Source organism: Triticum aestivum, chromosome 6A (assembly GCF_018294505.1).
Source record: "Triticum aestivum cultivar Chinese Spring chromosome 6A, IWGSC CS RefSeq v2.1, whole genome shotgun sequence".
Classification (NCBI taxonomy): domain Eukaryota; kingdom Viridiplantae; phylum Streptophyta; class Magnoliopsida; order Poales; family Poaceae; genus Triticum; species Triticum aestivum.
The window spans coordinates 541997817-542012324 of NC_057809.1; the positions used below are offsets into that span (position 1 = coordinate 541997817).

The 14508-nt window shown below is 42.9% G+C and overlaps 1 protein-coding gene across 1 annotated transcript; it reads left to right on the forward strand.

Annotated features, from left to right (window-relative positions):
• Positions 1-12055: 12055 nt before the first annotated feature.
• Positions 12056-13185, forward strand: LOC123128369 (uncharacterized). The gene is made up of 3 exons (XM_044548351.1): positions 12056-12220; positions 12327-12445; positions 12537-13185. The coding sequence occupies exons 1-3, from the start codon at positions 12103-12105 to the stop codon at positions 13104-13106; spliced, it is 807 nt and encodes a 268-aa protein (XP_044404286.1). The 5' UTR covers positions 12056-12102; the 3' UTR covers positions 13107-13185.
• The last annotated feature ends 1323 nt before the right edge of the window (positions 13186-14508 follow it).

A 14508-nucleotide genomic window follows, 5' to 3' on the forward strand; every position in this document is an offset into this window, starting at 1 on the left:
TTTAGCTACCCTGAAAAAGAAAGATAACAGAGAAAATTTTATAACATAACTTGAAGAATAGTGTGAGAACAAATGTACTTTGATGATGTTCCATACCAGTGTTTCGTGCCTTGTTTTGAGGTCGTGCAGGAGTGGTTAATTTTGGTTTTTTAACCTAAAAAACACAAAGAATCTTCCTAAATATAAAGCCTTAAGCACGCACATTGGAGCATATGATGATTGCATGGAAGTGTACTTAAATGTGATAGATTCCATGCAATAACATGACCAATATCATCCCTTACTATTTGCAATTGTCCATATGGTCTAACCAGTGTCTGATCTCCAAGTTTTAAAACAGCACAAACAGAAACCGCTACATATTGCTCTCCAAGCATGTTTCCTCCAACCACGCATGTTTTATCTCTACTCACTAAAGTTCCTTCGGCCACAAATTTATTTTTGCTTCTCGGGTTCAATGAAACCAAGAAAACTTTCATTTTATCCTATTTTTTCAAGAATGAAGCATTCATTATCACAACACATGGAAGATTTCACTTTAAGCAGAAAGGGATGATTGCACATGGAATTAGACCAACTAAGTATTCTAACCATTGTCATTCATATATATATTATATACCTGCTTAGTGATGCGATGAAGTTGTACACTTGGTTCAGGACCACCTTGCTTGGTCGCATTGTTATTTTCAGCATGACCATTCTTTGCTTCAGGACCATCATGTGCTTTCTACAGTTGAGGTTCAGTTTAGGTGATAGTAAACTTATAGAAAACATAGACATTGTTTGATAACACAATAGAATTTTATGCATGCGTGCACAGCCACCTTAGCAATTGTGTGTTCATGTGGTGAAAATAAGCTGGTGCAACTCTCTTTGGTCCTTGCGCAATTGCTAGGATGCAATTCCTGGTTAGTCTTGTTCGGTAAAGTTGATTCTGCACACCGTTGATTTATCCTATCAATTTTTTCAATGTGTGCTTTCTACAGTTGAGGTTTAGTTCAGTTGTAACTAAACATAGACATTGTTTGACAAAGAATCAGAAGTTTATGCATAAAGACACACCTTAGAAACCATGTGTGGTAAAGATGAACCAGTGTAATCCTCTTTGGTTCTCGAAGAAAAGCTAGGATGCAATTCCTGGGCAGTAATCTGCTTATCCGACAAAGTTAATTCTGCACTTCCTTCATTGATGTAACCCTCTTTGGTTGATTCTACGCGGCCTTAATTGTCCTTATCAAACATTTCAATGCGTGCCTTCTACATTTGAGGTTCAGTTCAGTATGACATAAACATACACAATCATAGGTATTGGTTGATAATGAAGTAAAACAAATTATGCGCGCACACCTTAGCAACCATGTGTGGTAAAGATAAACCAGTGAGACCCTCTTTGGTTCTCACAGAAAAACTAGGATGCAATTCCTGGGTAGTGATATGCTTGTCCGACAAAGTTGATTCTGCACTTCCTTGATTGGCCCTATCAAACTTTTGAATGTGTGCTTTCTACAATTGAGGTTCAGTTCAGTTGTAAGTAAATTTATACAAAACATAGGTATTTTTTAACAATAATCCTACATCTACGTAATGATCTACTTAACCTTACATAACCTTCTTTAATCAAATTCTCTCTCGCCCCCCCCCCCCTGATTTCGCGGTGTGGGGCCCGGGTCGTTTTTCATCCAATCGTGTCTTGCCAGGCCAGCTTTCACGTAAGATTACGTTTGCCTTTTACGTAGATGTAGAAAGCCCATTTTTTAATAACAAAGCAAAAAATTTATGCACACACCTTAGCAACCATTTTTTCTTGTGGTAACGATAAACCGGTGTAAGACTCTTTGGTTCGCTCGCAGTCGGTAGGATGTAGTTCCTGCAACATATGATGAACAATTGTTTAAGTATGAGAATGAAGTAGAATATCGAAAAGGTGTCTATTCCGCTCAGTGACAGTAAGATTCATGCTGGTGTCTATTCAGGAGCAGAGCATTTGCAGTGTCAGGCCATTTAATCAAGCAATTTATTCAGACAAACAGCGGTGCTCCTATGCTGTAGCAGGAAGCGTAGGTCAGTTAGGAGGTCAGGCAGTGCATGGGAGTAGGCGCAATAGGTCAGTCTGGTAAAGATTGAAGTGACAACACAAGAGTAAAAAGATTGAAGCGACAACCAATGGACGGTGCATGCGCTGTATCGCATGGAGATGTATCCCGCCACGTACGTATTACTTAGGCTGGTCAAAAGAAAGCAGGGCCCCGGGTCTCTACATCAGCGCCCTTTCAGTTTGCCTATCAAAATATTATCAACGCCTTCTTGTTTCATTTCGGAGGGTAGTAAAGCGTTTAGAATATAGATTATGCAAAGGTCTACAGCATATATACACTTTTAGACTGGCCGATATAGTCAGGTTCCAAAGGCGAGATTTCTTTTCGCCTGTTCAAGAAACGGGCCAACAGGTTTATATTTCCTGTATATAGCAGGCTGACATGTCAATTCAGTTTTAGACTGGCCGGTCACAGGCTAGGTGGATTCTTCCTATGATGAATAGTGTGGGTCTAGCTGATTTTCGTTTTAAATATTTCTATCTCCCCGCGCTTAGTAAATCCTAGACTTGCTAATCAGATTCATGTTACTGGACGTGGCACATATCTCTAGGTGATGTTCTTTGCACAGGCAGTCTGGATATGAGGGTGTCTAGGCAGCCGGGTCTTGAAAGGCCACTCTCAGTAGAATATTTATTAGTGAAGAAACGATTACATCACCTGCATAGCACCCAATGGAGCATATTCTTCTGCTTCGTTATGTGATTCATTTGGGAGGTCACTGCCAACAACTTTTTCGTTGAGATCAACCTGAAACAAGAATAAGATAATAGTATATTAATACTCATATTTGTATCTCTGCAGAAAGAGGTGTGGTTTAGATACTAACTTCATCACTTCCCGCGGTTACAAATTCATTTCTCAAATCCTCTATGGGGAATTTTCGCTTCAGGAACGAACGGATCATAGCCAACTCATCTGTCACATTTTCTACATTATCTCCTAGTGCCCGCAGTCTAAATTGAACGTTTCCTTCTTTCTCAGGATGCTGAACAAAAGTCAGTCACTGAGATACTTTTATTTCGCTCCAATACTTATCACCATAATACCCTTAAAGTTTTTTTTGCCTCTTCCCCATGCACACTTTTAAATACTTCTCTATAATCACTAAATGAAAGGGTGATGAAGATGAATACCATGCGGTAATTGCTTGCACCAAGAGCAGAGCCTTGAGATATGCAATGAGAAAAGAATGGAAGCTCCCGGGTGAAAAAGAGTTTTGGTACACGGAGAAGGATTGGCTACAGATACTGCTAGACAAACATGATTCAGGTATGAGAATCAATATTTTCCTGCTGCTGTGGCGTGCGTGGTTCCTGCGAGACAATTGTGTCCATCAAGACGGGAGAGAATCAGTATCTCGATCGACGCTATTCCTGGTTGGGTACGAGGAAGAAATCAGAAACTTATCGCTGGTTGGGGAGGGGATGCACGGGTCTCTGAAGGCTGCTGAAACAGAGCAGGCGCGGGGCCATAAGGGGACACCTGAAGCGGATCAGTGGGAGCGGCCGCCCGCTGGCATGATTAAGCTGAATACAGACGCATCATACGTAGCAGAGACGGGACAGGCCTGAGCAGGAGCTGTCGCGAGGGACCATAAGGGCCAGGTGCTCTTCTCAGCTAGCAGATCAATGCATGTGTGCTCGTCAGTAGAGGAAGCAGATGGACAAGCGATCCTGACTGGGCTCACTGCGCTGTCGGCGATGTATTGTGGATCTCTAATCGTTGAGACAGACTGCTCCAGGATTGCAGAGGAATTATGCGAGAGTAACCAAAACAGGTCGGCGTGCTTCTCGGTTGTTAGTGACATCAACAGCACGGCTGGGACCTTCAGTGCTATCGAAGTCAATGCAGTTAGAAGAGGCAAGAACAAACTAGCCACAAGTTGGCTGCTAGGGGCAGGCGAGAAGGAGACTTGCTAATCATTACAGATGTGCCAGAAGACTTGCGTCCGCTTATGCTATCTGAATGTGCAGTATGATTGTAATTTGGGTAGTCATTCTAAAAAAAAAATCTAAGAGCTGTTGATTGAAACCTCCCTTCAGCTAAGATGCAAGAATCAAAACTCAAACATAGTGGGAGTGCACTAAGATGAGGTAGGAAATAGGACAGACTAAAAATACTACAAAATAGTAGTGTACATTGCAGCCTGTGGAACCAAACACTATCATGTTTTATGCTCCAGCGTGAATGGAATGTGAGGTTATTTGGCCAATCTATCTAACACCACTTGTACTACTTTTGATTTTTAACATATAAATTTTGATTGGACCAAACAGTTTCTCACATATTTTAAAGAAAATCTGTCAGAATTGATTTCTAGGCAAGCAAGCAATTCAACAAACACTTAGAGTGCATTGCCTACATGAAGGAAGTAAGGAGACGAAGGAGAAGAGGATCAAGATTTAAGATGCATATAAATGAAGGACCCACTTTGGTTTATTTAATGGTAAAACTGTAGGGGCTATGGGATTCAAGGGATCACCTGCTTGATGTGGTGGAGGCTGAACGGTGTACCGATGGACAAACAACGTAGCTTCGTGTGAAGGCTGAGATCAGCTCAGATGCGGCTTCGTGGTTGTGAGGATGAAGTCGGGAGGAGCATGGCTTCCTGATGATGAGGACGATGGACACCGACGAGGCTCCAACTAGCGACCTCTTGTTGATGGAGGAAGAAGGGATTCGTCGGCGAAAGGAGCTAGCGGCGGCGGGCGGAGATAGCGGCGGCGGGCGGAGCTAGAGGCGGAGGGCCGCGCTTGAGGATGAGGCTGCCACCGCGCGGTGTGCGGGAATGGCGGCGCACAGGTTCAGCATATTGTAATCGGGAGGTTGATAATGGGGAGGTGGGGAAGATGGAGATGAGGAAAAATAGCAGAGACGTGGGAACTCTTTCGCGGTAAAGAGAACATCTTTAGCGCCAAATTTTGTTAAGCAAAAAATATTCCAGGAATGTCAAATTTAATTAACTGTGAATAGTTTGGGAGCTCTAAGTAATCACATATATGGATGTGTTAAAAAACACATAATCGATAAATAAAATTTTTAGGTGTATCCTTTATTGGATAAATTGGTATGCTTTGTTCTTTTTTCAAAAAATATCAAACTTCATTGGGTAATATATGTATCCAAGTAATATCGATATAGCTTAATAAAAATAATAAACGCAGTGGTAGATCGAAGTTGGGCTTGCCCCTCCTCCGTGCGCTGCCGTGTCGACCGCGGACGCCGCCCCGGCGTGCCATCCCTTCACCTAGCCCTGTCGGCGACGGGGGTGGCAGCATGCAGCGACTCCTCCAAGCCGATCTAGACCCGCTGGTCACTGATGCGGTGTCGGCGTCCAATGTGGCAAACATGGCCCGACATTGCGCCACTCCTTTCGCTCGTCCTCCTGTGCCACCCTCTTGGCTGACATCAGGGTGCTGTATGACGATGTGTCGTCGCCATGTGGAGGTAATGGACGAGGCACCCGGGATGGCTCCTCCTCCTTCACGACCTTGTCACGCCAGTTGCGGCGCGACGGTGATGTCAGTCTGTCGAAATAGTCAAACGTGTTCCGCAAGGGAGGTGGCTCCTATTTGACGCGACGTCCGGTTTGGTCTCAGCAGTTTCATCAGAGGGGAGGGGCTCCTCCTCAACATGTTTATTGGCCAGTGTTGGTGTCGTGCTTAAGTAGCCAGGGCAGGCAGACCGACACTGCTTCAATGTGACGCATCGACCGGAGTTGGCTTCTCAGTCCCCGTGTTCATTTATGCTTGTAGCAGTGAAAAACGTAGTACGTCACTTGAAGCACTGTGCCGCCACTCATTTCCAGCATATCATGCTGCCGGTCGTAGTCCACACCCAACTCCGGTTGGAGCAAAAAATGCAGTTGGTCCGAAATAAACCTGCCACACCGATTCCAAAAAATTGTGTGGCTGGCTCGAGCGTCCAGCAGGGCCACCGTCACCATTTCCAACTCTCAGCGTGGCCGGTTGCAGCATCTCGCGCCATGGTGTTTTTGTTATAAATGACCGGCCCAACTAAAGCACAAGCGCGAACCTCCCTCTTGCTCCTGGATTTCGAGGCCCCCAAAAGCTTCCTTGGTTGGGTTCTAGGAATCATTTAGAAGCTTGTCAGTTTTTTTAAGTCGGTTATCTTTTATTTCAGTTTATTTCGGCCAGGCTTTACTATGTTTTCCTTGGTTTTCCTTTTTCCCTTTTATCTTTTATTTTTTACCTACTGTTTTAATTTTATTTATTTATCCTTTCTATTTTTCTATTTCGCTTTCTGTCTTTTTTTTAATTCTTCATGTTCTTCCAAATGTGCGAACATTTTTTTAGAATTCCCAATTTTTTAATTCGTAAATATTTTTTTCAAACTGTGAACATTTTTTAAAGTCACAATAATCAACGTAGTACCTCACTTGAAGCACCGCACTGCCACTCATTTCTAGCATCTCATGTCGCCGGTCGTAGTCCACACCCAACTTCGGTTGGAGCAACTATGTAGTTGGTCCGAAATAAACCTGCCACACCGATTCCTGCAAATCGTGTGGCTGGCTCGAGCGTCCAGCAGGGCCGCTGTCACCATTTCCAGCTCTCGGCGTGGCCGGTTGCAGCATCTCACGCCATGGTGTTTTTGTTATAAATGACCGGCCCAACTAAGGCACAAGCGCGAACCTCCCTCTTGCTCCCGGGTTTCGAGGCCCCCAAAAGCTTCCTTGGTTGGGTTGTAGGAAGCATACAGAAGCTTGTCAGATTTTTTAAGTTGGTTATCTTTATCTTGTTTAGGTTTATTTCGGCTAGGTTTTACTAAGTTTTCCTGGGTTTTCCTTTTTTCCTTTATCTTTTAATTTTTACCTTTTGTTTTAATTTTTATTTATTTTTCCTTTCTATTTTTCCTTTCTATTTTTTCTATTTCCTTTTATTCCTTTCTTTTTCAAATTCTTGGAGTTCTTCCAAATTTGTGAACTTTTTTTAGAATTCACAATTTTATTAAGTTTGTGAATATTTTTTCAAACCATGAACATTTTTCAAATTCACAATAATTTCAAGTTCAAAAACATTTCTTGAATTTGTGAATTGTTCCCTAATTTGTGAAAAAATCCATTTTTTCACAAAAAAGCTTTGAAACTATAAATCATTTTCAAATACACGAAATCTTTTAAAGGTCATGAATATTTTTTAAATTCATTCTTTTAGTTTGTGATTATATTTCATTGAATTGGTGAACTTTTTCAAATTCATGAACATTTTCAGAAGGCGTGAACCTTTTTCAAATTCATGTTTTTTTCAAGGTCGCAAACATTTTTCAAATTTGACTCCCCCCCCCCCAAAAAAAATTAACTTTTTATGAAAGTCAACGGCCATATGTGGCCGTTCCCAGGATTTTAAAAATAACAAAAGAAATGTACTAGTTACTGTAACACTTCACTGATTTCACCAAATATCCCTTTACTGCCTTTGATTTTTATGATTTTCCAGTTTCTCCATCTTTGTTGACTATAACTTTTTCTGGTTAACTGGGATGTCAATCATGCAAAGTCGATGTCATGCACTTGGAAAATATTATTGAAATATTGACTAGACTACTTTCATTTTCTATAAACTAGCACAAAGAAGCATCCAATCAGGACAAATTAACCTGAAGCACACTTCATCAGAAGGTTCCAAAATTTAGCAGTAGTACTGTCAGTGAAAGTTAAAAAAACTGTTCAAATAACTAAACGGATAGCCATAAACTCATTCATAACAAAAGGGAACATACACATTAAAAATACCATAGGCTCGTTCATCACAGAGTAACATACATTCCGAAGAAGATCCACCCAGTTAGAATAATTATGTTGGAGTAATTCTACCTAGGAGCATGGATGACAATTGCTCAACCTATATCTTAGCTACATATAACAAGCTAAAAACACAAAGACTATCTCTGTTTCATCTGAAGATGGTTCTCCACCCATGTCAAAAATATCACGAGGTTTGAATTTCACCATGGTATTCCAATTCTCACTTCTCGGATTTTGGATATAGTAGACCTGGTCCACTTGGGAAGAAAATACAAAAGGTTCATCCTCTAACTTCTCCCCTGTATGTATTTTTCGGGAGAAGTTCACATGAGTGAATCCAAACTCATCTCTTATAATACCAGCTTTGTGATGAACATCATACCAATCACATTTAAAGAAGACCAACTTGTAATCTTTGTATGACAGTTCGAATATGTCAGATAACCAACCATTAGCTCGACACCTTCTTTATAATCAGTAGTTGATCTTGGTTTACTCATCCAACTTCGATCCATTAGCCTTTGCTAGCTGTAGTAATGAAAACAAAATAGATCAGTTTATAATTTTCCATATGCTCTTTTACATTAAGCATAGGTTTATATGAATATTTTAAACTATGCATTCGATACTTAGGTTCAAATTGTATAATATGATTTACCGACATCATTCACCTTACATTACAAAACATAAATTGAGATGTGTCTCTACTAGAAGAATTTATGTGAAGTACATAAAGAAGTTTTCATCAATGACAAAAAATGGATGTCTCCAATGCTTGATTTTTTTCTGCATTCAAGTGACAAACAGCAGAAGGCTAGCTGGTGTAACTAGTTACTAAAAATCTAAGTAATATCCACTAGTTTCGCTTTGCTAAATCAAGAAAAATAGAGATGACACACAACTTAGGTAATTCAAATTTTGCATCACACTGCAGAATATTCTTTTCTGGCATTCGCTGGCAGTTCCCCTAACCAGATCGACTTAAGAATATTATGTCATAAATGAGTGCCATCTAACAAACAGCACCACTATTTTTAACACAATTGTCATTCAACCACCAAAAAGGTTCACCTATTTTTAACAAAAAAATTCAAATTGCAATAATACACTGCATCACAGATAGAAAGGGAAAACACAAGTGGTATATCTCAATTCAAGCTATGTTTCACACGATGCAGAGATATAAAAAAACAAAATAACAACCTGCGGGCAATCTTTTGGCAGCAGAGGCGTGTGGGTGAGCCCGTTGCCGAGGTCAGCAGCTAAGGGAGAGGGGTGTTGGCAGGGAGCGGCGTTGTGCCGGGGCCAACCGGCGTCAGGGTCTGATGTACATTACACAAACATTTCAATTTCCATAGTAAGCAGCAAATGAATCACATAGTAATTAGTAAGAAGCAATCATTTATGATCATACGCAGAAAATGAATCAAGTTTAATATAAATTTACAACCAATCACAAAATAATCTTCAGATTTGTTTAGAAAATAGAAACGGAGGGAAAGAATAGATGCAGTCTCTGTTTTCAAGGCGTCCCTAAGGCGTCGCCTAGGCGACGCTTAGGCGTCAGGGCGCCCTGCGAGGGCAAGGCGTCCACCTCGCCTTAGGTGGGTGTCTAAGGCGTCCGCCTTAAGCTATAAGGCGTCCGAGGCGTCTGCCTAGGCGTCCGAGGCGTTGCCTTAGTCCATTTTGGACGCCTTAGCTTGCCAGGCAGGCAGGGGAGCTGTTTTAGGCGGGAAACAGAGTTTTGGCGGGAAACTGGAATCATGTTGGCGCCAACAGGTAAGAGGGGAGAAAGAGAGAGAGAGAAACAGCCCCCAATCCACACACTCCTCCCCTCCTTCTCTTCAGTGGCTCCTCTCCAGCAGATCTGGTTCCTCCTCCTCTCCAGCAGCTCCTCCCCCTCCTCTCCAACGGTTCCTCCTCTCCAGCAGCTCCTCCTCTTCCTCCTGTCCAGCAGCTCCTCCTCATCCTCCTGTCCAGCAGCTCCTCCTCTGCAGTACAGCAACAACAAGCAAGAGCAACAGTAAGGTATACCTCCCTCTCCCTTCTCCCACACCCTCCTCTGCTCTCTTTCTTCTTTGCTGGACTGTTTTGTGCTAGCTGGTTGGTGGTTGCTCACTTGTCTCTTATAGTGGTTAGTGCCTTAGTGGCCAGGCATATGTTAGTGATTAGTTTAATGATAGTGGGGTTAGTGCCTTAGTGGATGCTCCTTGGTTGAATAAAATAATGCATGTTGTTGGCCTGTTGGGTGGATTAGAATAAAGGCTAGTTGAATACTGATGCATGATGTGTTGTGCTCAACAATGGATTAGTTTAATGACTAGTTGAATGCTGATTAGTTTAATGGCTAGTTGATTGTCGCTGTTTGCTACATCTGCATGAGTAGAGTAGTTTAGTTGCTGCCACAGCAGCCTTTTCATATGCCATGGCAGCCCTTTTATCAGTTATGCTAATATTCCTTTGTGTTTGGTTGTTTGCTGCAGGTAGTAGAAGTGTAGCACCATGGATGGAAATGCAGCAGCTGATGGGGGTGAGCCCACCTACGATCCAATGAAAGATCCAACAAGGAAGCCACAACGGTCAAATGATCCGGGATGGAACTATGGATATTGGTCTGAGCCTCCAAATCGGGATCTTGTTGTGTGCGCTCTTTGTGGCAAGATAACTTCTGGAGGGATCAAGAGGCATAAAGAGCATCTTGTGGGCGTCGGGGGAGATGCAATTGGTTGTCCTAAGGCCACCACACAATTGAGGAGAGAAATGGGAACATATTTGGAGCAAAATAGGAGGATCAAGGGAGTAGTAGATGTAGATGATGTTCAGGAGGTTGTGGAGGTGAGTTCAGTTGGAGCAAACATCGCCTCTAAAAGGCCAAGCTCAGGGACAGCAGCCAAACAGAATAAGAAAGCGTTTATCACCAACATGCAAGGTAAAAAGAAGTCTGTTTCTGTTGTGTCTGCCACCAATAGTTCCAAGCCAATTGTTGCCATGCTACGAAGAACACCCGAGGATCTTGTAGATGAAAGACGCTCTGGGTGTTCTCAAAGCACCATGGAGTCCAGTACAAAGACTCCAGAAGAGAGGCAGTATGTCAATATGCAGTGGGCATTGTTCTTTTACGAGTGTGGCATTCCATTCAACGCTGCAAGTAGTAGGCAGTTTGAGGTTGCAATTGAAGCCTCTTGTCAATATGGGTCAGGTTACAAGCCTCCTAGTGCACATGAGCTGAGAGAGAAATTGCTTAATGATTGTGTGAAGGAAACAGGACTTTTGAGGAGGCAACATGAGGCAGCATCGAAAAAATATGGATGCACACTCATGTCGGATGGCTGGTCGGATAAAAGAGGACGCCATTTGATTAACTTCCTTGTTAATAGTCCAGAGGGCACTTTCTTCTTGGAGTCGGTTGATGCCTCAAGTGTATGTCATGATGGTGATATGATAGCTGATTTGCTTGAGAAGAGAATTCTGGATGTTGGAAAAGAGAATGTGGTACAAGTTATCACCAATAATGGTGCTAATTACAAGAAAGCTGGCCACCTTCTAATGGAGAGGATGCCTACTCTATATTGGAGCCCGTGTGCATGTCATTGCTTGGACCTAATGTTGGAAGATATAGGAAAGTTGAAGGCATTTAAGAAGCCTATTGCAGGGGCTAGACGTGTCACAACTTTCATCTATAGACATGGAAGACTTCTTAGTCTAATGAGGAAGGCCACGGGTGGGGATCTTGTGAGACCAGCAGCCACTCGTTTTGCCACAGCCATCCTCACACTTAGGAGTTTGGTCAAGAACAAGGCTGCATTGAGGAGTTTATTTACATCTGAAGAATGGGTTGGAAACAAGTTAGCAAAAACACAAGTTGGCTTGAATGTGCAAGAGATTATACTTTCAACGGAGTGGTGGAGCGCAATTGAGGACTGCCTTAGAGCTTCAACTCCACTTCTTAGAGTTCTTAGAGTAGCAGATGGTGATGAGAAGCCTGCCATGCCAGAGATTAAAGCACTTATGATTTATGCAAAGGAGAGGATCAATCTAGGTTTCCCTCAACAAAACAAGCAACCATTGCTCAAGAAGATCTTGGCCATTGTTGATAAGCGTTGGGAGAATCAAATGGATCATCCATTGTATGGGGCTGCTCTATTTTTGAACCCAGGAAAGTTCTTTCCTATTGTAAGCAGAAATTATGATGCCTTAGTTGGGGAGCTTAGGAGCTGCTTTAATGATGTGCTTGCAAAAATGGTACCGGATGCCAATGTTCGAAAAAAGATTGATCAACAATCTGTGCTCTATGAGCAACAGCGAGAAAGCTTTTCTAATCCATTGGCACTCGAGACCATGAGCACAAGAAACCCTCGTAAGTCATATTAAATGCATCATGTTAATTTCAGCATGTTAATTCCAGTTCCAGCAATGTAATTTCTGTACAAACTCTTAATATGTGTCAGTTTTTATCATTTTAGTTGATTGGTGGAGTTCATTTGGTGGTCGGGCCATTGACCTACAAAGGTTTGCAAAGTGCATTGTTAGTCTTTGTGCTTCATCATCTGGTTGTGAGAGGAATTGGAGCACGTTTGAATTTGTAAGTCAACTAGTAAAGCAGTATTTGTGTTTGTTCAATGATGATTTCAGCAAGTTATTTACTTATTTCACTTGTTGTTTCTACTTTGTAGATCCATACAAAGAAAAGGAACAGATTACAATGGAAAAGGTTGAATGATCTTGTCTTTGTTTCATACAACCGGAAGAATATGCAACGGTTTCAAAAGAGGCGTGAGAAGGTGGGCGAGAATAGCTTTGAGGCTTTGGTCATTGAGGATTTTGATTGGGGCAATGAGTGGGTGGACCCATCACTATCACAACCTCAAGGTGCTCGAGGTTGTCCTGAAGACAATCAAGACATTACATGGGAGGATGTTGATGTGGCTATTGGTGCATCTTCAAACCTTCGAGGCCGCAATCTGCATAGGACAGCAACTACACTTCGTAGGGGCCAGACAAATGTCCGTCTGCACTACGCGCGCAAGAGACCTACTACAACACGACCTATAATTCCTGAAGAAGATGAGGTAGAGGAGGACTTGGAGCAAGAGCAACACTCAAGTATGCCCAATGCGGAGGGGGAGGATTCAGACTACGTTGAGGATGATGATGTGAGCAATGACGATCAAGAGCCAACTAATGTTGACCAAGATGGTGAAGACAACACCAATGCCAATGAGTTTGATGATGATGACTTTTGATTGAGACTTTGAGAGTGGAGAGACATGAGAGAGCTGAGCTGGCCACCTTTATCCCTTTTGCTATGCTGGAATTATCTATTATTCTATTTGCCTTATGTGGAATTATGTATTATTCTGTTTGTCTTATGTGGACCATTGCAGATTGCAGTTGCACTCATACTTGCTATCTTTCTTTCCACTTTTGTTTGCTGCCTCACTTTTATTTCTATTTTTTGTGGAATGTGCACTGGTAAGTGATACATTATTCTAACATATTTGTTCATGACTTCATGTTGATGCAGAATTCTGTTGGGGAGAAAAGCAAGTGCAAAGAGGATGGGGGCTCTACAACAATCAGTTGCAAGGTGTGTATGGCTGTATGCCTAGTTGCTTAATGCCTACCAAATTCTACTTAATTCTGTTGCTTACAAGTCTCTAAGGCGTCGCCTCGCCTTATGCCTCAGCGCTTAGGCAGTGAGGCGCCCCCCAGCGCCTCGCCTCGCCTTACCGCCTTAAAAACATAGGATGCAGTACATTGTGGTTGTTGAGGAACGGAGGCCGGACTGCTGGATGGTGCTGCCGCCGCGCCAGGGAGGACCGAGGACGGTGGCTGGAGCCTGGAGGTCGCTGCCGGCTGCCGCCGCGCTCGGGAGGCCGGAGGTGGACTGGTGGCCTGGCGCCTGGCGGAGCCGCGGAGGAGGGGGCTGGGCGCCGGAGGCCGAGGGCAGGGGAGTGAGATGGTCGGATGGAGGGGAGGGGAGGGGAGGGACCGAGGGAGCGGCAGGAGAGGGCCGGCCGGTCGCCGCCGGAGCCTTCAGCTAGCGCTAGGTTGGGGAAAAGGTTAGAATCGAGGAAGGGAAATGACGTGCTTAGGCGGTCGGCTACTTTTTTTGGCTACTCGCACGCCTAACCAGACACCGCGTCGCTCATGTCTGGTACCAAGCGTGGCTGCCTGGGTGTGTCTGGGCTCATGGGCCAACGGCCTAGTCACTCTTTATATTACCTTATATAATACATGTAGTATTTGTTTTTGCACAAAACTCTTTGGTAGTCCACGCCTAAAAAGAGAAATGGCCGGCAACGAGCTCACCCACACGCTGAAGGATTATAGTCGCATATAAAACGTCTCACAAATCGTCTCTAAGTTAATTAAAATTATATACCTATTTTCTAAATGACCAATTATAAGCAAAAGTTTGTGACGCCCTATAAACGTCTTAAGAAGCGTCTTTAGTTGCTAGTGTTCATGATCGTAGAGACGAAGACAATATCGTCTCAGAAAAAGCGACCATACAAGTTGTTTTTGTTGTAGTGACTCCAAAGTCAATAATAGCGGAGAACAAACGAAGAGATTATGGTAGGGTACGAAACCACCTCAAAGTTATTCTTTCCAATCAATCCGTTGGGCCATTCCTATAAGTGT